At 44.5% G+C, this 26778-nt stretch overlaps 1 protein-coding gene across 2 annotated transcripts in view; it reads right to left on the reverse strand.

Annotated features, from left to right (window-relative positions):
- b4galt2 (UDP-Gal:betaGlcNAc beta 1,4- galactosyltransferase, polypeptide 2) overlaps positions 1–26778 on the reverse strand; it is a 587897-nt gene that overhangs the window by 516495 nt on the left and 44624 nt on the right. For both annotated transcript variants that reach the window (XM_085983112.1, XM_085983110.1), the window contains exon 2: positions 19–425. In XM_085983112.1, coding sequence (XP_085839238.1) covers positions 19–331 — 313 coding nt within the window. In that variant the 5' untranslated portion in view covers positions 332–425. The remainder of the gene's footprint in view (positions 1–18; positions 426–26778) is intronic.

Here is a 26778-nt window from a genome sequence, read left to right on the forward strand (position 1 = left end):
TTGAATTCAGCATCCTACCTAACCCCTGTGGGACATCAGGGCACATCGGTAAAGGCTTCTTAGTGACTGTAAGGTTACTTTCCAACTTCCTGCTTGACACAAAATGATCTTCGCCCCCCAGTAAAGTCAATGAGGTCCCATTGGGCTTTGAGATGTTAAAGTACTGATGCATCTTGGAGTAATTCCTATTGTTAAAGCGGCTGAATATGTCGAACCTTTGGGTGTAGACGTCCAAGTAGAAGATCGTCATTATAAGAAAGTGCACTAGACACAGCAAGAGTACCGCTTTGCATATTCTTTCCAAAGTCTTGCCTAACATAAGTCTGGACATTTTCTGTACACAGCAAGTCAGTGGAGCAGCACATTAGCTTGTCTTCCAGAGCTTCTGTCACATTCCAGAGCTTCTGTCACATTCCAAGTACTACCTGTGAAATGAAAAGATTGCACTCATTAAACCTTTCAAATATTTTAACAGGAGCATGGGGAGGGGGGCGGGAAGTGATAGTATCGCCACCAGAACTACTTCAAATTTCAGAACTTTTAAAAAGGATGTTAAAAGCTAATCAAAATGTAGTTTTTTGGGGGAAGAGGGAAACATTTTTCTTTAATGTGTTGACTATAAAGGTCACCATAGAAAAGAGCCTGTAATCTGCAAGGCCCATTCATTTAGCTCCCTATATCTACATTAACCTTCTCACTCAAGAAAAGAAAAACTGTCCCCACCATGGTCAGTTCCTCTCCCTCATGCAGTCAACCTAAGTGAGACTCGGAAAAGAAATTGTGAATGACTGTGGAAGCTAAAGTGCAAAAAATGACTTTATATTTGGCAGAGCAGGGCTGTTGTAATGTAAGTATGTTTTTGGTATGTTTTTTGTGTCTTCTACTGTGAAGGCAGATACAAAATATTTGTTTAAAGCCTCTGCCATTTCCTCATTCCTCATTATAATTTCTCCTGTCTCAGCCTCTAAGGGACCAACGCTTACTTTTGCTACTCTTTTCCTTTTTACATACGTCGTGGAACCAACCAGGGAACAGGCTATTTTAAATCTTGTATTGTGTAATGAGACAGGGTTAACTAGTAAGCTCATAGTAAAGGATAGTCTGCGGAAGAGTGATCAGATGACGACAAGTATTTCACTCTCCAACTTGATGTGAAATTCTAAGTCCGAAACTAGAGTCTTAAACTTAAATAAAGCCAATTACATAGGTGTGAGGGATGAGTTGGCAAAGGTAGGTGGGGAAATTAGATTAAAAGGTATGATGGTAGATAAGCAGTGGCAAACATTAAAAAAAATATTTCAAAATTCTCAACAAATATACATTCCATTGAGAAATAAAAACTCCACAGGAAAAGTGCTCCAACCATGGCCAACTAAAGAAGTTAAGGATAGTATTAGATTAAAAGAGAGGCTTATAATGTTGCAAAGCATAGTAGTAAGCCTGAGGATTGGGAGAGCTTTAGAAACCAGCAAAGGATGACCAAAAAATTGATAAAAAAGAGTGAAAATAGAATGAGAGCAAATCAGCAAGAAATATAAAAACAGATTGTTAGAGCTTCGCCCAGTATATAAAAAGGAAAAGAGTAGCAAAAGTAAGCGTTGGTCCCTTAGAGGCTGAGAAAGGAGAAATTATAATGGGGAATGAGGAAATGGCAGAGACTTTAAACAAATATTTTGTAACTGCCTTCACAGTAGGAGACACAAAAAACATACCAAAAATTGTGGGAAACCAATGTGCTAATGAGAGTGAGGAACTTAAGTAATTAAGATCAGTAGAGAAAAAGTACTTGAGAAACTAATGGGGCTAAAATCTGACAAATCCCCTGGACCTGATGGCCTACATCCTAGAGTTCTAAAAGAGGTGGCTGCAGGGATAGTGGATTCCTTGGTTGTGATCTTCCAAAATTCCCTAGATTCTAGAACGATCCCATCGGATTGGAAGGTAGCAAATGTAATCCCGCTATTCAAGAAAGGAGGAAGAGAGAAAACAGCGAACTACAGGTCAGTTAGCCGACATTAGTCGCCGGGAAAATGCTGGAATCCATTATTAAGGAAGTGGTAATAGGGCACTTAGAAAAGCATAATATGATTAGGCAGAGTCAACATGGTTTTATGAAAGGGAAATCGTGTTTGACAAATTTATTAGAGTTTTTTGAGGATGTAACTAGCAGGGTAGATAAAGGAAAACCAATGGATGTAGTATATTTGGATTTCCAAAAGGCATTCGATAAGGTGCCACATAAAAGGTTGCTACGCAAGGTAAGGGCTCGTGGGGTTGGAGTTAATATATTAGCACGGATAGAGGATTGCTTAACAGACAGAAAACGAGAGTAGGGATAAACGGGTCATTTTCACATTGGCAGGCTGTAGCTAGTGGGGTACCGCAAGGATCAGCTTGGGCCTCAGCTATTTACAATCTATATTAATGACTTAGATGAAGGGACCGAGTGTCTAATGTATCCAAGTTTGCTGAAGATACACAGCTAGGTGGGAAGTAAGTTGTGGAGGAGGCAAAGAGCTGACAAAGAGATATAAATGAGTGGGCAATAAGGTGGCAGATGGAGTATAATGTGGGGAAATATGTGGTTATTCACTTCAGTAGGAAGGATAGAAAAACAGAATATTCTTTAAATGGTGAGAAACTATTAAATGTTGGTGTTCAGAGAGATTTAGGGGCCCTCGTACAGGAAACACAGAAAGTTAGCACGCAGGTACAGCAAGCAATTAGGAAGGCAAATGGCATGTTGGCCTTTATTGCAAGTGGGTTGGAGTACAAGAGTAAGGAAGTCTTGCTACAATTGTACAGGGCCTTGGTGAGACCACACTTGGAGTACTGAGCACTGTTTTGGTCTCCTTATCAGAGGAAGAATATACTTGTCTTAGAGGCAGTGGCAACGAAGGTTCACAAGATTGATTCCTGGGATGAGAAGTTTGTCCTATGAGGAGAGATTGAGCCTATACTCGCTGGAGTTTAGAAGAATGAGAAGTGATCTCATTGAAACATATAAGATTCTGAGGGGGGTTGATAGGGTAGATGCTGAGAGGTTGTTTTCCCTGACTGGAGTGTCTGGAACTAGGAGGCATAGTCTCAGGATAAGGGGTCGGCCATTAAAGGCTAAGATGAGGAGGAATTTCTTCACTCAGAGGGTTGTGAATCTTTGGAATTCTCTACCCCAAAGCACAGTAGATGAGTATATTCAAGGCTGAGATAAATAGACTTTTGGACTCTAGGAGAATCAAGGGATATGGGGATCGGGCGGGAAAGTGGAGTTGAGGTCAAATATCAGCCAAGATCTTATTGAATGGCGGATCAGGCTCTGGGGGCCACATGGCCTACTCCTGCTCCTAATTCTTATGTTCTAATGTTCTTATATAACCGAACTCTATTAAAATAATAAAATAATGTCGTAACCTTTTTAATTGTACTAAAATCTAATGCAGATTACTCAATTTTAATAAAACATTGATTCAATTTAATCTCTTCATGTTACAATCATCCATTTCACTTAGTCCATGCCTCCACCTTATGACAAAATCATTTACATCATGAAACTTGGTAGCACACACCTAGCTGCTAGATAGATAGATAAACAATAAACTTGCATTTATATGCCTCTCAAATCCGCAGAACATGGCTGAATTTAGTAACACCACTATTCCCAACCAGAATGGAGATGATTGGGTAATTACCCCATCAATCACGCCTGAAGATCGCACTGCTGTAAGTGAAGGATTGATTTTATGCACATAATTTGAATTCTGTAACTATCCCCCACTCACTGCATTTTGCTGGAGAAATCACCCTGCTTTTAACTGGGAGAAGTTGCTGACTTGTGTTTGCTGTAGTTCATAGAGACTCTTTTTAAAATAGACTTTGTTTAGTTTGCTGAGCCAATAGACTTCATTTGCTGCAAGTCTTGCCATAAATCCCACCCTGCCTCCAATTCATTGGCTGAAAGTGGTGTCCCTGTCAGGACATTACAAAGTCCTTTACAGCTAATTAATTGCTTTTGAAGTGGATTTTGTAGGCAAACATGGCACCCAATTGATCCACAGCAATGTTCCACAAAAGTATTGACTAATGATCACTTAATCGGTTTTTAGTGGCATCAATTGAGGTATAAAAATCTTGGCCAAATCACCAGGAGAAACTCCCTCCTCTTCTCAAATAGTGCCATGGGATCCTTTATGTCCTCCTGAACTTGCGTTAATATCGTAGCCAAGGGCTTAACAAAACAAACTGAGTAATAGCAACCAATAATTGGAGGCACAGTATAGCTCCCTCACTGCTTACTGGGTGTACTTATACTTTTTAAGGTGAAATCACAGGAAGCAGTGGATTCTTTTAAGTGTCAGCCATGGATCAGTTGTAACGTTCATTCGCTCCACACAAGTGTCAGGCAATGACTATCTCCAAAAAGCGAGAGTCTAACCACCGCCCCTTGACATTCAACAGCATTACCATCGCCAAATCCCCCACCATCAACATTATGAGGGTCACCATTGACCAGAAACTTAACTGGACCAGCCACATAAATACTGTGGCTACACGAGGTCAGAGGCTGGGTATTCTGCGGCGAGTGTCTTACCTCCTGACTCCCCAAAGCCTTTCCACCATTTACAAGGCACAAGTCAGGAGTGTGATGGAATACTCTCCACTTGCCTGGAGGAGTGCAGCTCCAACAACTCTCAGGAAGCTTGACACCATCCAAGACAAAGCAGCCTGCTTGATTGGCACCACATCCACCACCTTAAACATTCAATCCCTCCACCACCGGCGTACCGTGGCTGCCGTGTATACCATCTACAAGATGCACTGCAAGGCTCCTTCGGCAGCACCTCCCAAACCCGCGACCTCTACCACCTAGAAGGACAAGGTCAGCAGGTGCATGGGAACACCACCACCTCCAAGTTCCCATCCAAGTCACACACCATCCTGACTTGGAAGTATATCGCCGTTCTTTCATCATCACGTAGCATTCGTAACAAAATAGATGAGTTAATGGCACAAATAACTACATATGGGTATGATCTTGTGGCCATTACAGAAACATGGCTGCAGGGTGACAATGCCTGGGAATTAAACATACCAGGTTATTTAACGATCAGGAAGGACAGGCAGGAAGGAAGGGGAGGTGGGGTGGCTATGTTAATAAAGGAAGGAATCACTAATACAGAGAAATGATATTGGATCAAAAGATCAGGACAATGAAACAGTTTGGGTGGAGGTAAGGAATAATAAGGGGAAAAAAACACTAGTGGGTGTAGTCTATAGGCCTCCGAACTGTGGCAACTCTGTTGGACGGAGTATCAATCAGGAAATAGTTGAGGCTTGTAATAAGGGAACATCTATAATTATGGGGGATTTTAACTATCATATTAATTGGACAAATCAAATTGGGCAGGGCTGCCTTGAGGATGAGTTCATTGAGTGTATCAGGGATGGGTTTCTTGAGCAGTATGTTACTGAACCGACCAGGGGGCAAGCAACCTTAGATCTGGTCCTGTGTAACGAGACAGGATTAATTAAAAATGTCCTAGTAAAGGATCCCCTTGGAATGAGTGACCATAAAATGGTTGAATTCCATATTCAATTAGAGGGTGAGAAGGTTGGATCTCAAACAAGCGTGCTAAGCTTGAATAAAGGAGACTATGAAGGTATGAGAGCGGAATTGAGTACAGTGGATTGGGAAAATAGATTAAAGGGTAAGACGATACATGATCAGTGGTGTACATTTAAGGAGTTATTTTACAACTTCCAAAAAATATATATTCCACTGAGAAGAAAAGGGTGTAAAAGACAGCCATCCGTGGCTAAGTAAAGAAATTAAGGATAGTATTCGACTAAAAACAAGGGCATATAAGGTAGCCAAATCTAGTGGGAGGATAGAGGATTGGGAAAACTTTAAAAGACAGCAAAAAGTAACAAAAAGATTGATTAAGAAAGGGAAGATAGATTATGAAAGTAAATTAGCAAAAAATATAAAAACAGATAGTAAAAGTTTTTATAGTTATATAAAAAGAAAAAGGGTGGCTAAAGTAAATGTTGGTCCCTTAGAGGATGAGACCGGGAAATTAATGGTGGGAAATATGGAGATGGCAAAAACACTGAATGAATATTTTACATCAGTCTTTACAGTAGAAGACACTAAGAATATCCCAACACTGGACAAACAGGGGGCTAAAGGGGGGGGGGAGGAGCTAAACACGATCAAAATCACTAAGGAAGTGGTACTCGGTAAAATAGTGGGACTCAAGGTGGATAAATCACCTGGACCTGATGGCTTACATCCTAGGGTCTTGAGGGAAGTGGCGGTAGGGATTGTGGATGCATTGGTAATAATTTTCCAAAACTCCCTGGACTCGGCAATGGTCCCGGCAGACTGGAAAACTGCTAATGTAACACCCTTATTTAAAAAGGGCAGTAGACAGAAGGCTGGAAACTATAGACCGGTTAGCCTAACATCTGTGGTAGGTAAAATTTTGGAGTCCATTATTAAGGAGACAGTAACAGGACATTTGGATAATCATAATTTAATAGGACAAAGTCAGCATGGTTTTATGAAGGGGAAGTCATGTTTGACAAATTTGCTGGAGTTCTTTGAGGAAGTAACATATAGGGTGGATAAAGGGGAACCAGTGGACGTAGTGTATTTAGACTTCCAAAAGGCACTTGACAAGGTGCCACACAAAAGATTATTGCTTAAGACAAAAAATCACGGGATTGGGGGTAATATTCTGGCATGGATAGAGGATTGGCTATCTAACAGAAGGCAGAGAGTTGGGATAAATGGTTCATTCTCAGACTGGCAATCAGTAACTAGTGGTGTTCCGCAGGGGTCAGTGCTGGGTCCCCAACTCTTTACAATCTATATTAACGATTTGGAGGAGGGGACCGAGTGTAACATATCAAAGTTTGCAGATGATACTAAGATGGGGGCAAAGTAGTGAGTGAGGAGGACATAAAAAACCTTCAAGGGGACATAGACAGGCTAAGTAAGTGGGCAGAGATTTGGCAGGTGGAATACAATACTGGAAAGTGTGAGGTTATGCACTTTGGCAGGAAAAATCGTAGAGCAAGTTATTATCTTAATGGCAAGAAACTGGAAAGTACTTAAGTACAAAGGGATCTGGGGGTCCTGGTGCACGAAACTCAAAAGGTTAGTATGCAGGTGCAGCAAGTGATTAAGAAGGCCAATGGAATGTTGGCTTTCATTGCTAGGGGGATAGAATATAAAAATAGGGAGGTATTGCTTCAGTTGTACAAGGTATTGGTGAGACTGCACCTGGAAGACTGCGTACAGTTTTGGTGTCCATACTTAAGAAAGGACATACTTGCTCTCGAGTCAGTACAAAGAAGGTTCACTCGGTTAATCCCGGGGTTGAGGGGATGGACATATGAGGAGAGGTTGAGTAGATTGGGACTCTACTCATTGGAGTTCAGAAGAATGAGAGGCGATCTTATTGAAACATATAAGATTGTGAAGGGGTTGGATCGGGTGGATGCAGGGAAGATGTTCCCGATGATGGATGAAACTAGAACTAGGGGGCATAGTCTTAGAATAAGGGGCTGCTCTTTCAAAACCGAGATGAGGAGGAACTACTTCACTCAGAGGGTGGTAGGTCCATGGAATATGCTGCCCCAAAAAACTGTAGAAGCTACATCATTACATAAATTTAAAACAGAAATAGACAGTTTCCTAGAAGTAAAGGGAATTAAGGGTTACGGGGAGCGGGCAGGAATTTGGACATGAGTCTAGGTTCGGATCGGTCATGGCCCTGTGCATAGCGGAGCGGGCCCAGGGGCCGTGTAGCCTGATCCTGCTCCTATTTCGTGTGTCTAATTCTGTTAGATGCAGGAGATGGTTCTGTGATAGTGGATTGGCGGTTAGGATCAGATCAGCCATGATCTTATTGAATGGCGGAGCAGGCGCGAGGGGGCCGACTGGCCTACTCCTGCTCCTATTTCTTATGTTCTTATGTAAAATCCTGGAACTCCCTCCCTAACAGCACTGTGGGAGTACCCTCACCACACGGACTGCAGCGGCTCAAGAAGGCGGCTCACCACCACCTTCTCAAGGGCAACTCGGGATGGGCAATGAATGCTGGCCTTGCCAGCATTGCACACATCCCATGAACAAATTTTTTAAAAAGCTCCCACAATCACCAATGTGATAATGACCAGATAATCTGTTTTAGTGATTGACATGAATCTTGTCATTCATGTGGAAATGACTTGTGAAATGATACTGGGCGGCCTGCTGGTGGCGCTGTCCAGGGAGAGTATAAATACTCAGGCATGGGCCCAGCTTGCTCAAGACATTCTTTAACAGGAACTAGTGAACACAACTAGATCTCCATGTTGAATAACAGTTGATTAAAGCCTTGTTTAATACTTAGACCAAGTGCCTAGTAGTTTTCTTCTGTCAGTGATGCCACTTGAGGAATAAATACTGGCCACAACACTGGGGATAACTCCCCTGCTCTTCTTCGAAATAGTGCCATGGGATCTTTTACGTTCACCTGAGAGAGCAGATGGGGCCTTGGTTTAACTCCCACAGTACTGCACTGGAGTGTCAGCTTAGATTTTTGTGCTCAAGTCTCTGGAGTGGAACTTGAACCCACAATATTCTGACTGAGAGGCGAGGGTGCTACCCACTGAGCCACGGCTATATTTAGCCTTCTTGAATGTCCAAGATAATCAAGAAAAGCTCCACAGCATCCATCCATTCCAACATATCAACCCTGAATTTGCAGTCAGAGGTGTACCTCTGGAGTATGCCTCCGACCCACAAAATATTTCCGAACTTACCACCTGGCTCCAAAGTTACGGAGAGTTCGGGTCCTGGGCCTCCAGGCGTACGCCTCTGTAAAGACCCACGGATTTCAGGGACGCAGGAGGTTCAGAAACGTCCCTGGGATCACGTGGGCCCAGTCAACCAATCACAAAGGGGGATTCCATTTCTGAACAGAATCCCCTATAAACCCTACTGAAATCCCCAAATAATTGAACAATTTAAACAACTGTAATAAATACAAATGTTCTGATTTTCAAATTTAATTAAAAGTCTCATCATTACAGCAAATAGAATAAAAAATTTAATTTTTGAAAAATAATTTTAAATATTTTAATCCAGGCCAATATTTGCAAAAACTAATTAAGTGTTTGTGCATCATTTTTTATTCTTACATTTTTAATTTAAGATTTATAATAACCCTTAGCTGTGGCTTTGTTGGTAGCACATTCGCCTGAGCCAGAAGGTTGTGGGTTCAAGTCCCATTAAAACAAACACGTTTTAGGCTTCCGGTGAAACAAAAATGATTTTTTTTTTAATTCAGAAAATTGTATAAAGCCGGAAAAAAGTACCGGAAAGTATGCTGAATGTCCTGCGGTAATTTCCAGTTAAATTTTGCCACATGTTGCTCCCTTTTTGAAAGGATCTATCAGGGTTATTTAAATCATGTTATGAGAGGGGAATGAGTTTATGCCCCTGTTTGTACCTCAGAGTCTGTGAGAGACGGAGGGAATGGCAGCAGAAAAAGAGGAAACAACTTCTCCGACACTGATCCCAACTCATCGCCAAGGCTGGGGATAGATAACCTCACCGCCTTCTTAGGAAGTTTAACCACTTTATTCACTTTCTTATTTGAGCTCAGTTTGGAATTAGAGTTTATTTTATTATTTTTTGTTGTATGTTTAATGACAGCATTGAAGAGGGAAAGAGAAAATTGGAGAAACTTCTATCAAAGCTGCAACGAGACTTGAAAGAATTTAAAGATTTTTAATGAACTTTTCACAAAAAATGAGTGTTAAAAACACTTTTTCCCCCCTAAGTTTCGAATATGATTTTGGAAGAAACAGAAACAAAAATCAATTTTCCCCTCATCTAAATAAGTTTCAACCAGGTCTTGAAGTCCAAATGCTTTTAAAGAGTTTCTGAAATGCTTAAAACATTTTTAAATTGAAATTTCTCAATATTTGATTTTGAATGATCAACTGAAGTGAGTCGCTTTACACAAACACGCAACCAGGCTGTTGAGGAGGGGAAGGGTAGGGGGGAATTTGTAGGAGTCACATATTTTTTTTAAAGTCAATAAAAAGTATCATTGAGACGTTTAGGAAGAGAACCAAAAAAGGGGAAAAACACAAACCATTTTATTTTGTCTGTCATTCCATAGTCCTAACAAATCCCAGGAATAGATAGCCTCTTAAACATTTAGTGGAGTGTTAATAGAAACACGAGCTATGTAATGTATAAAAATTGCAGGAAGCTACTTCAGAAGAAACTACTATTTGTTTATTGAGAAAGACACAGAAAATACTTTGATTAAACTGATAATGTACAATTCTGATTTGGTATAATTGTTTAAAATAGGAGATTAAAAATTGAAAGTACAATGAAGTTTCTTTGCCACTATTTAATTGGGAAGTACCTAAATTAATTCAACACTTTTCATGATAAGAGCAGGGATTAATATTGTGGAGAATGTTTGAGAGAAAAACATTAGAAGCGAAATTCGTAAATTAACATCTTTACGTCAACATATCAGTAAACATTTCCAAGTCAGTCTGATTGGTTTTCCTGTCCAGGAAGAAAGATGAATGTTTATTTCTGTTAAATCATAGCTTTTCCTGCTTTTTGTTTTTAATTCGGTGACGTAAATTGTGTGTGTTTTTCTGCACTTGTGAATAAGTGCTGCATTTCTGACATGTTACGGTACATGGGGAGTGTGCTGGTTCAAGACAATGTTTATTAATGGAAGTGATTGAAGTTGGAAATACAGATACCCGTTTTTGTTCAATTCTTTTTAATACTGTGAACTAAAGCACTTTATAGTTGTTGGTTGTCTAGTTGCATTGTGATTAATATTCTAATTACTTATGTGGACGTCCAGCACATCAGCGCCATAGGAAAGCCGCTGCTCCTGCTGCTTGTGCAGCCACTGCTATAGTGACATGTGGGATGGGCTAATGCGTTGAAAACTTTAAAATTAATACAAATTACATGAATAGATATGCTTCTTTCAGCTCATCTTGGGCATTTGGACTGTTTGTCGATGCATAACCGTGTAAGTGAGTGACGTTTCTGAAGTTTCAATGCATTATTATGCAGTTCTTTTATATCCCAGTCATTTCTGACAAGTATTTTTTATTAGAGTTTGTACATGACAAACCAAAAGCTTTTAATTAATTCTACCGTAAACAAACTTGCAGAATGGGCATGTAAATGACAAATTAATTTCAATATAGATAAGTGTGAGGTGGTGCATTTTGGTAGGAGGAATAAGGAGGCGACCTAAAATAAGATCTAAATGGGGTAGAGGTGCAAAGGGATCAAGGGGTATAGATTCACAAATCATTAAAAGTAGCAACGAAGGTTAAAAAAAGTCATAAAAGTACAAATAAAGCACTGGGGTTCATTTCTAGAGGAATAGAATTCAAAAGCAGAGAAGTTATGTTAAACTTGTGCAGAACCTTGTCAAATTGTCTCATGATTTGAGACAGTGGGGTGGCAATACGGCAATATATGCTTTTAAGTGGTTTCTGTCGATGTCGCTGAAGTAAAAGTTTTTTTTTTTTTTAAATTTGCTCAGACGAAAAGGTTGCGCTCAAAGGAGTTCATGGCCCGCTCAGTACAAAAAAAATTAGAGGAATCATTTCCCTTCAGCATTTTGAAGACTTGGATCATAGCTATCCTCGGTCTCTTCTCTAACTAAGACATTGACAATGGCCAGCCTGTAATCTGGAGCACAACTGTTATTTAGCTGCAAATCTGGCCTGTGCTTTTAAGACAATGGCATGGATTTTGCGGTGGGTAATGATGGCGAACTGTAAGCTTTCGCAGTCTTTACCCCTCTGAAACAGATCGCAACTTCAGGATTTAGCGCATGCGCATCTCAACGTGGAAATCCTGAAGTTGCGGTCGGTCATTCACTGCTCCGACACAGGCTGCACTGTGGACCCCGACACAGGCTGCACTGTGGACCTCCCCCCCGCATAGCCGGCAGTCAGTGAAATCAGTGAAACTGACAAAAACTTGAGCTTTCTACAGTAATATTGCTGTTAAATATCCCATTAAATGTTAAGCCTTGGTGGAATAGATGTAACTGGGGTTTTAACAGCGTATTGACTGGTAAACAAATGTTCTGGCCCTGAAAAACTAATTTTATATTTGTGGAGTGTCAAATTTCTCCACTATGATAAAAATTACAATTTTTTTTAAACTTTCTAAATTTTTTAAAGTTTGTTCATGATATTTCAGCTTCTACCTTATCCCCATGTGAATGTCCCAATTTTTATTTCACTCCCTGTAACATTTTTTAAAAGTCTGGATAAAAGCAGCGTCTCATTTCCTGGTTTCTTGTCTGTGAGAACTCTTCAATGTGATTGTCTGCTTAGACAGCTTGCTGACATCACTGCAGCATCGTACTAGGAATCCCCTATTCACAGCACTGCAATCAATTGAACATTGAAAAAAGCAAACTTCTCGCCACAGAGATCACAAGATCTCGGTGGGCAACTTTCTTCAGGACCAGCGGCGTACGCCTTTGCCAGTTTATGGGCCAATGGTTAAATTCAAGTAATCACAGCTACTTATAAACTATAAAAGGTCAATCGGGGGCAGCTGTAATTGCTTGTATATATCAGTTTCCAGATCAATGACTATCTTTCTTTATCAAGGGAGTGCTTTGCATCCTCAACATAATGTGACATCTGGTGTGTGATGGATGTGTGCTCAGTGGAAACCTGGATCCAGGGACACTGTTCACTGTTAGTCAAGGGATGTGTTGTTTTGTAACTATAGCAATATTACACACTGCAGCACCAAGGCTACTAGTTTCCAATGACTGAACAAATCAAATTCAAATTTTATTATACAAGATTCCTGCATTTTTCTCAGTGCTTTGAAGATTAAATTCCACAACTCTTTTTTGCACGAAAACCATGAATGAGTGGCCTTCATTTTATGTTCCTTTACCTGTAAGCATGTTTTTAAAAAAAATCTCTTTCAATCCTAGGAAGATGATAGGCAACGTACAACAGTTGTGAGTTTTTGCAGAAGTGAGGTTTTGGTCACATTGCGGGATGGTTCAAGGGAACGTGATTAAGAACATAAGAAGTAGGAGCAGGAGTAGGCCATACGGCCCCTCGGGCCTGCTCCGCCATTCAATAGGATCATGGCTGATCCGAACCTAGACTCACGTCCACTTCCCTGCCCTCTCCCCGTAACCCCTAATTTCCTTATCTGCTAGGAAACTGTCTATCTCTGTTTTAAATCTATTTAATGTTGCAGCTTCCACAGCTCTCTGGGGTAGCAAATTCCATAGATTCACCACCCTCTGAGTAAAGAAGTTTCTCATCTCAGTTTTGAAAGGGCAGCCCCTTATTCTAAGTGATGTGCCTCAATAATTCCGAGACTCGAAGGTAGCAGAACAAAACAAGGCTTTTATTAACTTAGAACGAAACATGTAAGCGAGAGAGATGTCGTCCTTCTGGAGACTGGGGCTAGACTGAAAGCTAGCTTACAAACGGGGCCAGGTATGGGCGGAGCCCTACACACAGCACATTCCAGTACACAATACAATGAGGTCTGGGGGAAGGGAAATGACACTGAAACCGATCTCAGTCACAGGCAGTGATGAATGGAAATATTTCATCACATTCACCCCTTCTATAGATTTAGTCTGTTCGGGGGTTTGATAGTCCTCTGCGACCGACGTGGCTGTTGCGGTGCCGCGGGTGTCGGCTGGGTGTCCCCGGTAGCCTCCTGGGTCTCTGCCGGGGGTGCCGCCAGGGTTGTTGAAGGGGTAGTTGGTGGGGGTGCCGTTGGTCGGTGTTCTTCCGGGGGTGATGAAAGAGTAGTGGGTGGGTAAGAGTTGCTGTGATCGTTGTTGCCGCTATTGCCGTGGTTGTTGTCGATGCCGGCTGGGGCGACGTCTTTAATGGACACGGTGTCCTCCCTTCCATCGGCGTGCCGGACATATGCGTATTGGGGGTTGGCGTGGAGTAGGTGTACTGGCTCCACGAGAGGGTCCGTCTTGTGGCCCCTCACATGCCTTCGCACGAGTACCGGACCTGGGGTGGAGAGCCATGACGGCATGGATACGCCGGAGGTGGATTTCCGGGGAAAGACAAACATTCGCTCATGAGGCGTGGTATTAGTGGCCGTACACAATAGCGACCGTATCGAATGGAGCACATCTGAGAGGACTTCCTGCCAGCGGGAGATAGGGAGGCCCTTGGTCCTTAGAGCTAGAGTGACTGCTTTCCATACTGTCCCGTTCTCTCGCTCCACTTGGCCGTTACCCCGGGGGTTGTAGCTGGTGGTACGGCTCGTGGCGATCCCCCTGGACAGCATGTACTGGCGTAGCTCTTCACTCATGAAGGACGCCCCCCTATCCGTATGGATGTAGCTCGGCATACCGAACAGGCTGTTGAGGCATTTAATGACCGTGGCGCTGGTCATGTCTGGGCAGGGGAAGGCAAATGGGAAACGGGAGTATTCGTCCACAATGTTCAGGAAGTAAACATTGCGGTCGACGGACGGGAGGGGGCCCTTGAAATCTAAGCTGAGCCGCTCAAAGGGCCGTGTAGCTTTGATTAAGTGGGCTCTATCTGGGCGGTAGAACCGAGGCTTGCACTCAGCGCAAGTTCGGCAGTTCCTGGTCAGGGACCGAACTTCCTCAATCGAGTAGGGTAAGTTACGGGACTTTATGAAGTGGAACAGCCGCGTGACCCCTGGGTGGCAGAGGTCGTTGTGGAGGGTCTGTAGCCGATCCCCGGTGGCGCTGGCACACATCCCTCGTGAGAGGGCGTCAGGGGATTCGTTAAGGGCCCCTGGCCGGTAAATGATGTCGTACTCGAAGGTGGAGAGCTCAATCCACCACCTAAGAATCTTATCATTTTTAATCTTCCCCCTCTGTTTATTATTGAACACAAACGCTACCGACCGCTGGTCGGTAAGTAGGGTGAAGCGTTTGCCGGCTAGGTAGAGGCGCCAGTGGCGCACTGCCTCCACGATGGCTTGGGCCTCCTTTTCCACGGAGGAGTGTCTGATCTCGGGCCCTTGGAGGGTCCTCGAGAAGAAAGCTACGGGCCGCCCCGCCTGGTTGAGGGTGGCCGCCAAGGCGAAGTCAGACGCATCACTTTCCACTTGAAATGGAGTGTTCTCGTCCACTGCCTGTAGCGTGGCCCGCTCAATATCCTGCTTAATGCTTTTGAAGGTGGCGTGGGCCTCAGCAGAGAGCGGGAAAGAGGATGCTTTCAAGAGGGGGCGGGCTTTGTCGGAGTAGTTGGGGACCCATTGGGAATAATAAGAAAACCCCAGGCACCTTTTCAGGGCTTTGGGAGTGTTGGGCAGGGGCAGCTCCCGTAGGGGACGCAATCGGTCGGGGTCTGGTCCGATTTCCCCATTCTCCACCACGCTGCCTAGTATGCAGAGGCGCGTGGTGTTGTAAACGCACTTGTCCTCGTTGTAGGGGAGGTTGAGTTTTTGTGCGGTTTTCAGGAACCTCTCGAGGTTCGAGTCGTGATCCTGCTGGTTGTGACCGCAGATGGTGACGTTGTCGAGGTAGGGGAAGGTTGCCTGCAAGTGGTGGTCATCGACCATGCGGTCCATCTCCCTCTGGAAGACCGAGACCCCATTCGTCACCCCAAAGGGGACTCTGAGGAATTGGTAGAGGCGTCCGTTCGCCTCGAAGGCGGTGTACGGGCGGTCCTCTGGTCTGATAGGGAGCTGGTGGTACGCTGACTTGAGGTCGATGGTGGAGAACACCCAGTATTGGGCGATTTGGTTCACCATTTCTGATATGCGGGGTAGCGGGTAGGCGTCTAGTAGGGTGTACCTGTTGATCGTTTGACTATAGTCGATCACCATCCGTTTCTTCTCGCTACCCCTTACCACTACCACTTGGGCGCGCCACGGGCTGTTGCTGCGTTCAATAATGCGCTCTTTCAGGAGCCTGTCTACCTCGGTCGCGATAAACCGCCTGTCCTCCCAGCTGTACCTCCTGCTTTTGGTCGCTATTGGCCGGCAGTTAGGGGTAAGGTTCGCGAATAGCGAAGGCGGCTTTACCTTCAGGGTAGCCAGACCGCACACTGAGGGGCGGCTGGGACCCACCGTACTTGAGCGTGATGCTTTGGTGGTTGCACTGGAAATCCAGGCCCAAGATCACACTCGCACATAGGTTCTTCATGATTAATACTTTAAAATTATCATATACAGTTCCGTTAACGCACAATTGTACCGTGCAGTAACCCAGAATGGTCGATGTCTGGGTTTTGTCAGCCATAGAGATGGTACCCTGAGTAGGGACCACCTTTAGGGAGAGTTGTTGTGCCAGTTCTGGGTGGATAAAGCTCTCCGTGCTTCCACTGTCAATTATGCATTTAACCCGGCACCCGTTTACCTCGATGTCCACCATTGATCTGGATAGCGGGTGCGGCCTGGTCTGGTCCACTGTGACCGATGCCACTGTAGGGCCCTGATCGATACAAGATGGCGTCCACGCTGTCTGCTCACAAGATGGCGGACCCCACGAGGTTGGGCAAGATGGCGTCCAAGATGGCTGCTCCCACGGCGCACACGCGGCGGTGGCGGGTTTTCCGGCGGTTGGTTTTCCGGCAGGGTTCCCTCTGCACACCTTCCCGAAGTGCCCCTTCTTACCACACTTAAAGCAGGTGGTGCCTTTCGCCGGGCACAGGTTTCTGGTGTGCTTTGGCTGCCCGCAGAAGTAGCAGTTGGGTCCCTGACGCGTCGCGGCTGTCGTAGGGCTTCTGGGGGGAGAGCGGGGCCCAGCCGGTGTCGGGCTGTCGGGCGGGGAAGATGCCTTCCAAGATGGCGGCGCCCTCGGTGCACACGTGGTGGCGTGGACGGCGCGGGCTGAAGAGTAGGCGTCCGAGTTTCTCTGGGCCACATCCAGGGATCGCGCGGTGTCCGCAGCCTGTTTCAGGTCCAACCCCGTTTTTTCCAGCAGTCTTTGCCGGATGTAAGTGGAGCTGAGGCCTGTGATGAAGGCATCGCGAACAAGCTCGTCAGTGTACACTGCGGCTTTTACATCTCGGCACTTGCAGTCTTTGCCAAGCATTTTCAGGGTGCTTAGGAACTCCTCCACCGATTCCCCAGGTCGCTGTGTGCGGGTGGCGAGCAGGTGCCTAGCATACAACTCATTCGTAGGCTGCTGGTAATGCGCCTTTAAGATGTCGCAGGCGGCCAGGTACGTCTCGGCGTCTTGGATGAGGGGGTAAACCCGGTGGCTTACCCAATTCCGCAGAATTCCGAGTCTCATCCTTGCAGCGTCCGTAGCGTCTTTGACGGCTGCGGAATTGTCCAGGAAGAATTCCATACACTCAAACCAGTGTCCGAAGCGTGCTGATGCGTCCGGAGCATGTTGATCCAAATCCAAACGTTCGGGTTTCAGGAGTTGATCCATAGTGTTGAAAATAAGTTAATAAAATTGATGTGCCTCAATAATTCCGAGACTCGAAGGTAGCAGAACAAAACAAGGCTTTTATTAACTTAGAACGAAACACGTAAGCGAGAGAGATGTCGTCCTTCTGGAGACTGGGGCTAGACTGAAAGCTAGCTTACAAACGGGGCCAGGTATGGGCGGAGCCCTACACACAGCACATTCCAGTATACAATACAGCACATTCCAGTACACAATACAATGAGGTCTGGGGGAAGGGAAATGACACTGAAACCGATCTCAGTCACAGGCAGTGATGAATGGAAATATTTCATCACACTAAGATTATGCCCCCTAGTTCTAGTCTCACCCATCAGTGGAAACATCCTCACCGCATCCACCCGATCAAGCCCCCTCACAATCTTATATGTTTCGATAAGATCGCCTCTCATTCTTCTGAACTCCAATGAGTAGAGGCCCAACCTACTCAACCTTTCCTCATACGTCAACCCCCTCATCTCCGGAATCAACCGAGTGAACCTTCTCTGAACCGCCTCGAGAGCAAGTATATATTTTCTTAAATATGGAAACCAAAACTGCACGCAGTATTCCAGGTGTGGCCTCACCAATACCCTGTATAACTGCAGCAGGACTTCCCTGCTTTTTTTATACTCCAGCCCCCTTGCAATAAAAGCCAAGATTCCATTGAGTGATTGTTGGAGTCTGGCAGTATTGGGCAAGGGCTTCTTGGAAAGAAGAACTGTGGGAGGAGGTACTGGTGTCTGGCAGCACAGGATCACAGGAGGCATCAGTATCGGGATAGTGTCATGTATGGAACACAGACAAAGGGGGAGAGGGGGGTCCTAGGGTTCAGCAGCAAGGCTGCACTGGAGGAGATTTCAATATCTGGCAGTGCTGGGGAGATGCATCAGTCTGGCAGCATAGGGTGGAATAAGTAACTCAGAATCTGGAAACACGAAAGAGGAAAGTTCTTGGATCTGGGAGCACTGTTCAGTAAATAGAAGCTCAGGTTGTCCATAGTTCAATTATTGTTTGATCAGGAAACTTTGCAGATTGGAATACGTTAGCTTCAAGCTGGAGGTTCAACGTGCAGATCAGAAGCACCAAGATTTTTGCATTGGTAACCTGGACTGTTACATCTATGCACTCAGGAGTACTGTTCTTAAAATATAGGTACTAGCAAATCTTCCCTGGAGCTGCTTATGGTGAATCAGAGGTTACACATTTATATCATAGGAGGATATCATGGAACACAGAATAGTTTGTATAAATTGAATAACTGGAAAGCGTAGAAGTAGTAAACAATGCAGCAACTCTACAGGAAATAAAAGGTTTTGTCCCAAAATGAGATTATGAAGATGTCTGGATCGGTTGGCCAATGTGGGGGCGGGCTAGAGGTGAGGTGGGCTGTAAGAACTACAGGTGCATAAATCATAAAGGCATCGGATGGCAATAAAAGAGCAGCAGGCAGAGAAACCCAGGTGGGGAAGGACAGTGTCAAAAGCAGTTGGCAGGGAAGGCTGGGGTCAGGGGTCAGGCGTCAGCAAGAGCGAGTTCGGCAGGCCTAAACATGGACATGTGGTGGAAGGGAGAACGGACTCCAGCTGCGCATGGAAGGAGTGGAGGGTGGCCAGAAAGAGCAAAGACTGGGATGGGGAAGGAACAAAAACATCAGTAAACTGTGAGAATGCAAAGTGAGCAGTGGACCTCGGAGAAAACATTTCCCATGGATCTAGAAGACTATGGAAGTAGGTCTATTGGCAAGAAAATGAAATTTAACTTTTTCGTAGTTTTGTGTTGTTATAAATGTCACCTTTACTTGTAAATTTGGGTTTTGATTCCTGTTGTTACTGCTCAGCTGTGAATGTGTTGCTGTTTCTTTGTGACCCTAATGATGCCACTCGATTTAAATTATTGTTTTTATTTCCCATAGTGGAGAGGGGAGCGAGGCGCCAACTTGCAGGCAGATGTGTGGTGCAGGTAAACTTCAAGATGAGAAAAAGGGAGAAAACCTCGAAACCATTTCTTTTTAAAAAGATCCCAATAGTAAAACTCACCAACTCCACTGCTTTCCAGCTCTGTTATGAATCTGACTGTAGTGCAGAGACAGATTTAAGTAGTTCAAAGCTAAAGTAACTGGAGGAAGGTAACTCAGAACAAAATCCTACATAAACAAGACAATACTCCTACAGAACTCCCGGACTACAAAGGTGAAATAAATGTGAAAAATACATATCCTAAATGAAAGATTATTAACTATTGCACTTGACAGCTTAACATCCAACAACTTATGACTAACACAGTATCACAATGTGTATATCAATACAACCTACTGTACTGTATCCATGTTCAATAGTCTTTCTTTGTTGATGTATCAGTTGTGATGAGCACTATATTGTCAGTTCAGGACTTTCATGGAATCATGCTTTGAAAGTTCAAGTAGCTTACCTACTGAAAAGCATTCACACTGAACAAATAAAGTGAATGAGGATGAACTAGATTGGGTCAAAGTCAGAGAAAGGGTTAATTCCCAGGGGCATAGACATTGACAGGCTGAATAATCACTTAACATCAATAAGCATTTATATTTGCTTATGTGGATGTCAATACAGTCGACAGGATAACACATTAGAGCTGTAACTGGGTTCTGAAGCAGTGCCTTTTATCTGCAAGACTCTTGTTTTGCTTTACTCTTCCTAGGGCCTGCCTGTGTCATTTTAGTACAAGTTCTTCACGGAAACGGAGAAATGGAAATTCTTCTGCAGGCATTTAATCTACAGCATCTTAACAGAAATGGATGGAGTACAAATAGATTTGGATTCTAAATCCAGGAGTCAATTCATGCCCACCACTTCCCCACCATTATACTCAACAGTTGATACCGTACCATCCATCAGCCAAATTCATATCAGATTCACTGAAGCGGGTGCCACTTATATTGGGTCCATACACCATCCTGATCATCATACATGAATGGTGCTGACACCAATCACACTTGATTGGCACCCCATCCACCACCTTAAACATGCAGTCCCTCCACCACCGGCGTACCGTGGCTGCAGTGTGTACCATCTACAAGATGCACTGCAGCAACTCGCCAAGGCTTCTTCGGCAGCACCTCCCAAACCCGCGACCTCTACCTGAAATAGAATTGCAGCACAGCAGGAGGTCATTGGCCTAACACACTGCCAGTTCCTTGCCCTTTCTCTGTATCCATTTGCAACCTCCCCTTTCAAATACTTATCCAAAATGATGCTACAAATGGTGACTCAATCACCACTTGTGGTAAAGCATTCCATGTTCGACTAAGACTCAAATAAATTCTTCTAACTTCTGGTTCTTCCAATGATATTCCGGAGTCTATGCCCCTTCTTACCAATGTGCCAACCTGTGCTAATAATATTTAATTACTTATCATCTCAAAACCTATTAGAATCTTCCTTGTATAAAGTAACAAACAGTCCAATGGAGATTACCTGTCACATTGATATATTATTTACACAATTGAGATTTGCAAGACACAAGTGAAGTTTATATATTAATCACTTACATACAGTAATGATGTGCAGGACATGGGTTTACATGGTGTAAACTGCAATGCTTTTAAGTATTTTTGAAACGGAATGGGTTATGTACTGTACCCGTGGCAGGATCATTTTAAAATGGAAAAACTGTTTTGGTGAATCATGTGCTCAACAAAGTGAAAGATAACTGTTTCAGTATTTTACACCAAGAAGCAACATTAAACACTTCTAGGTCAAGTATAGCAGAACAACATAAAGGGTAATATTCCCTCTATATTACCCCCCAACTTCACAGAAGCACCCACTAACACACTATAGGCAAGAAATGTGGGCAAGTGAGAGAGTTTGGGCAAGTGGGGTGTGAGGTGCTGCTTTTTGTTTTGTTTTCGTCTTGTTTTTCCTGCCAGCCTCAGGATTAGCAAACATCGCAGAGGCAGAGCAGCGAGGCGAGGCCCAGTCAAGGCAGCCCGGAGCAGCAGCGGGTGTCGAGCCGGAGCAGCGAGGCGAGGCAGCCTAAACAGGCTGCACAGGCAACATTCCCGACAGGGAGGTCAGAATTCAAAAGTGACATCACAGCCAAGCTGGTAGGTGATTGGCTGGTTGGGGAGTACTTTTCCTTCCCTTTTAAACCTTTATAAGTTGGTAAGTTCAATTAAATAGAGGTGTGATATTCATCATCTAGAATCGGGGCAGAGGGTATTTAAAAATAATAATAAATTAAATTAATTACATAGAATGGCAGAGCAGGTGATGTGTTACTGCTGCAATATGTGGGAGCTGGTGGACACCATTGATGTTCACAGTGATCACATTTGCAGTAAGTGTTGGCTGCTCGAGGAACTCTGGCTCCGTGTTGATGAGCTGGAGTCCGAGCTTCAAACACTGCGACACATCAGGGAGGGGGAGAGTTACCTGGACTCTGTGTTCCAGGAAGTAGTCACACCAATTAGATTAACTAATTCAGATGTAGTCCGTGGTCAGGGACAGGAGGGTGTGACTATGAGTGAGGCAGCTACGGGGATCCAGGAGGTAGTGTTGGAGGAGCCGCAGCTCTTGCTCTTGTCCAACAGGTTCGAGGCTCTTGCTCCCTGTGAGGACGGGAACGGGGACTGCAGGGAGGATGAGCAACCTGGCCACAGCACCATGGAACGAGGGGCCATTCAAGTGGGGGGAGTAAAAAGAAATGTTGTAGTGGTAGGGGATAGTATCATTAGGGGGATAGATAGGGTTCTTTGCAGCCGAGAGCGAGAGTCCCGAAGGCTGTGTTGCCTGCTCGGTGCCAGGGTTAAGGACATCTCCTCTGGGCTGGAGAGAAACTTGGAGTGGGAGGGGGAGGATCCAGTTGTCATGGTCCATGTTGGTACCAACGACATAGATAGGACAAGGAAAGAGGTTCTGCTGAGGGAGTATGAGCAGCTCGGGGCCAAATTAAAAAACAGAACCACAAGGGTAATAATCTCTGGATTACTACCTGAGCCACGAGCAAATTTGGCTAGGGTAAATAAAATCAGAGTGTTAAATGTGTGTGTTAAGTCTGTGTGTTATAGTGAGAATTACTACACAGACCACAAGAGTAAATTCAACAGGTTTTTACTGGTTGGAGGTCGGACTATACTGAATACAATATTATTACACTGTGCTTATATACCGGTGTGGTCACCACCGGTATTACGTATACAGCAGCCAAAGAAAGTAGTACCTTTCTTAAGGTGGAACAGGCTTAAGTTCTCTTAAGGTGGAACAGGTTACATACACCACAATCCTCCCTTTTTAGCTTAACAGTCATATCCCCAAATAAACATAACATATATACATATATAACTTCAGGTATAGCAGTTCAAAGGTTCAGTCTCTCAGGAGGCTTTCTGATTCGGCTTGGATAACGCCTTTCAGTGGTCTCTGATTCTTGTTGTTGAGGTGCCTCCTCTAGTTGGTTGCCAATGTATTGGGTGTCATCATCATCAAATACATTCTCGGCCAAGGTAGATGCTTCAGGCTCATGAACGTCTTCCACAGCTGTCTCTGTCACAACCATGTGTTCGACCCTTGCTCTCGACTCTACCAGTTGATCCGCATGACGCCTTATCACATTATGACCAATATCTACGGTGTACATCAGAGGTCCTTGTCTGGCCCGGATTGTTCCGGACTGCCATTTGTCGTTTCCATAGCCCCTTGCCATCACTGGTTGTCCTACGTCGAAAGTTCGAGTGGTCTTGCTGTTAATATGCCGAAACTGTTTGTTTTCCACTTCCCTCCGCACATTTGGTTTTAACAAGTCCAACTTGGACCGCAACCTCCTGTTATAAAACATCATAGCAGGACTTTGGTTAGTCACGGCATGATCGGCGTTTCTATATGACATCAGGAACTTATCGACCTTGTGTTGCAGCGGAATCTGATCATCATTCATGACCTTAATAGCCTTTTTGAATGTCTGGACAAATCTTTCAGCCAACCCGTTTGTCGCCGGATGATATGGGGCAGAGGTATAATGTTTAACTCCATTCTTCTTTAAGAATTGTTGGAATTCTTCCGATACAAACTGTGGTCCGTTGTCCGAACAGATCTGTTCTGGCAATCTGTTCCTTGCGAATATTGTTCTTAACACCGCAATTGTCTTTTCTGAAGTAGTGGTATTCATCTTGATGACTTCTGGCCATTTGGAATGTGCGTCCACCGCAATTAGGAACATGGAGTCCATGAATGGACCAGCAAAGTCAATGTGTACGCGTTGCCATGGGGCTGAAGGCCATTCCCATGGGTGTAGCGGTGCTATCGGAGGTGCATTTTGCACTTTTTGACACCCAGCGCAGCTTTTCGTTAACTCCTCAATCTGTTGGTCAATACCCGGCCACCATACGTAAGCCCTAGCAAGACTTTTCATTTTAACTCCCCCCAGATGACCTTCATGTAGTTCTTTTAAAACTCTTTCCCTTAACTTGGGAGGAATAATCACTCTTGTCCCGTACATCAAAGTACCATGGCAGACGGACAGCTGGTCTCGCCTTGCCGAGAATGTCGGTAACAGAGGATCACCCCGTGTTGCCATCCTTTCACTGTCACCTCGTAGACTCTGGACAGTGTCGGGTCGTTCCTGGTTTCTCTTTCAATACTTGCGTTGGTGACAGGTAAACACTCGATAATGGTCGAATGAAATAACTCAACAGGGTCAACTTCCGTCGTGTCTTCATCTTCAGGTAGTGGCAGGCGCGACAGGCCATCAGCATTGCCATGCTGTTTCGTACCTTTGAATTCTATCTGATATTGATGTGCCCCTAAGAAAAGAGACCATCTCTGGAGACGCTGTGCTGTCATCACCGAAACACCCTTCTTAGGGTTAAAAATGGACACCAACGGTTGATGGTCCGTCAGAAGTGTGAATTTTTGGCCCTGTAGGTAATGATTAAACTTCTTCACTCCCCATACAAGGCTAGGGGCCTCCCTATCGATCTGCGCATAGTTGCGCTCAGCGGAGGTCAATGATCTGGATGCAAACGCGACTGGCCTTTCCGTGCCATTTGGCAATTTATGTGAGAGTACTGCCCCAATACCATATGGAGAAGCATCACAAGCCAACCGAATAAGCAGTGTCGGGTTGAAGTGAGCCAACACTTCCTCTGAGGTGATCAATTCTTTGCTTTTGCGAAATGCCTTCTTACAGTTTTCGCCCCAGTCCCATGGTACCCCTTTCTGTAAAAGAGCGTTCAATGGATGCAGCACCGTGGATAGATTTGGCAGAAATTTATGGTAGTAGTTAATTAATCCTAGAAACGACCTCAACTGAGAGACATTCTCCGGAGCGGGAGCCTTTACAACTGCCGCTATCTTGTTAGGAGACTTATGAAGCCCCTCCCGGTCAATGACATGACCACAGTATGAGATCCGCTTCTGGAAGAACTCACATTTCTGCCGATTTACCCTAAGTCCATACTCTTTCAGTCTGTTGAGCACCAGTTCCAAGTTAGCGAGATGCTGTTCATCACCATCACCTGTGATCAGAATGTCGTCCAGGTAACATTGTGTGCCTGGAATTCCCTGTAATACCTGCTCCATGGCCCTCTGCCAAATTGCTGGAGCCGATGCCACACCAAAAACCACCCTCGATGCGTGTTGATCGTGAGGTATTGGCGTGACTCTTCTACAACCTCCATCTGCAAGTACGCCTGCGCCAGGTCTATCTTGGTGAAGTGTTTCCCGCCAGACAGTGAAGCGAAAATATCCTCAATCCGTGGAAGCGGATACTGCACCGTGTGAAGCACCGGATTAACGGTGATCTTGAAATCTCCACAGATGCGAACCTTCCCTGGATCTCCTGGCTTATTGTTCGCAGGACGTTTCATAACGGGAACAATGGGCGTAGCCCACTCACTCCAATCTACTTTAGACAGTACCCCTGAACGTTCTAGTGCTTCCAGCTCCGCTTCAACTGCAGGTCGTATTGCATAGGGTACCGGTCTGGCTTTAAAAAATTTTGGTTGTGCATGTTCATCAATCTTGATGTTTGCCGTAATTCCTCTCAGTGTTCCCAGTCCCGGCTGGAACACCTCTTTAGCCTCATCCAATATTCTGGACAATCGTTTAGGTTTGACAGCTGTTTCCCCGGAATCTACCGTTATTGCTTTCAAGGAGTGCCAGTCCATATTCATTTTCCTAATCCACTCCCGTCCTAGTAGTGGTGGACCTCCTTCAGGTAGCACATATAAGTCCATTACTTGGCTTCCTTCGCCCTTGTGGACCACTTCTACCTCTATTTTTCCGATGGGGTACACTCTTTGCCCCGTGTACGTTTTCAGTATAATCTCCGTATCCTGTAAGGGAATATGTTGGAATAACCTTCTGTAATCTTTCTTATTCATGACCATCAATGCCGATCCAGTGTCCAATTCCATTTTTACTTGGACTCCTGCTATCTTAAGAGTGACCCAAATTGTCTGGAGGTCTGTATCCTTACCAACGTTGTGTATTCTTAAGCTATCCAGTTCATTACTGCTAGCGTCTGAATCTGACTTCTGTTCAGTCAAACTGTTCTTTGTCACCTTGTGTACCTTTGCATATTTTCCTTGCGGTGACTTTTTATTGCTGGTCTTCTTTCCTGACCGGCATACTTTAGCTATGTGGCCAAACCTGCCACACGTTCTGCATTCTTGGTTTTTAAACCAACACTGGTTCTGATCATGTGTTGTCTTTCCACAACGATAACATTTGACAGAACTCAAACCCAATTTGTTTGTACCGAGTTCCGGTGGCCGTAGCTGCATTACTGCCGTGCCTCTCGCTGCGGTCTCGTGTGCTGCTGCCATAGTGACCGCCTTCTCGAGAGACAGTTCATTCTCCTCGAGCAGTCGCCTTTGTGAATCCTGTTTAAATAAACCACACACAAATCTATCTCGAAGTGCCTCTGTCAGTCCCGTTCCAAACTGACAATATTTTGCTAGCTTACGTAATTCCATCAAATATTCAGCATTGCTTTCATTTTGCCGCTGTCTTCTATCGTAAAATTTAAATCGTTCCGCTAGCATCAGCGGCGTGGGGCTAAGATGAGTTTTTTAGGACAGTAACAATCTGTTCGAACGTCTTATCCGCCGGTTCATCTGGTGATAACAGGTGTTTCAATTGCCCGTATGTCTTCGCACCCATTAAGTTTAGTAATGTTAGTGCTTTATCTGTCTCAGGAATTTTATTTGCCTTACAATAGTTTTGTACGCGTTCTACATACATAGCCCAGTCTTCTATATCACTGTCGAAGGCATTAATGTTCCCATGTTTAGGCATCGTAGCAATTTATCGGATTTTTAATGTTATCTAAGATGGCGGCTTCCCGC

Source organism: Somniosus microcephalus, chromosome 3 (assembly GCF_052327205.1).
Source record: "Somniosus microcephalus isolate GS21.2 chromosome 3, FLI_Smic_1.0, whole genome shotgun sequence".
NCBI lineage: Eukaryota > Metazoa > Chordata > Chondrichthyes > Squaliformes > Somniosidae > Somniosus > Somniosus microcephalus.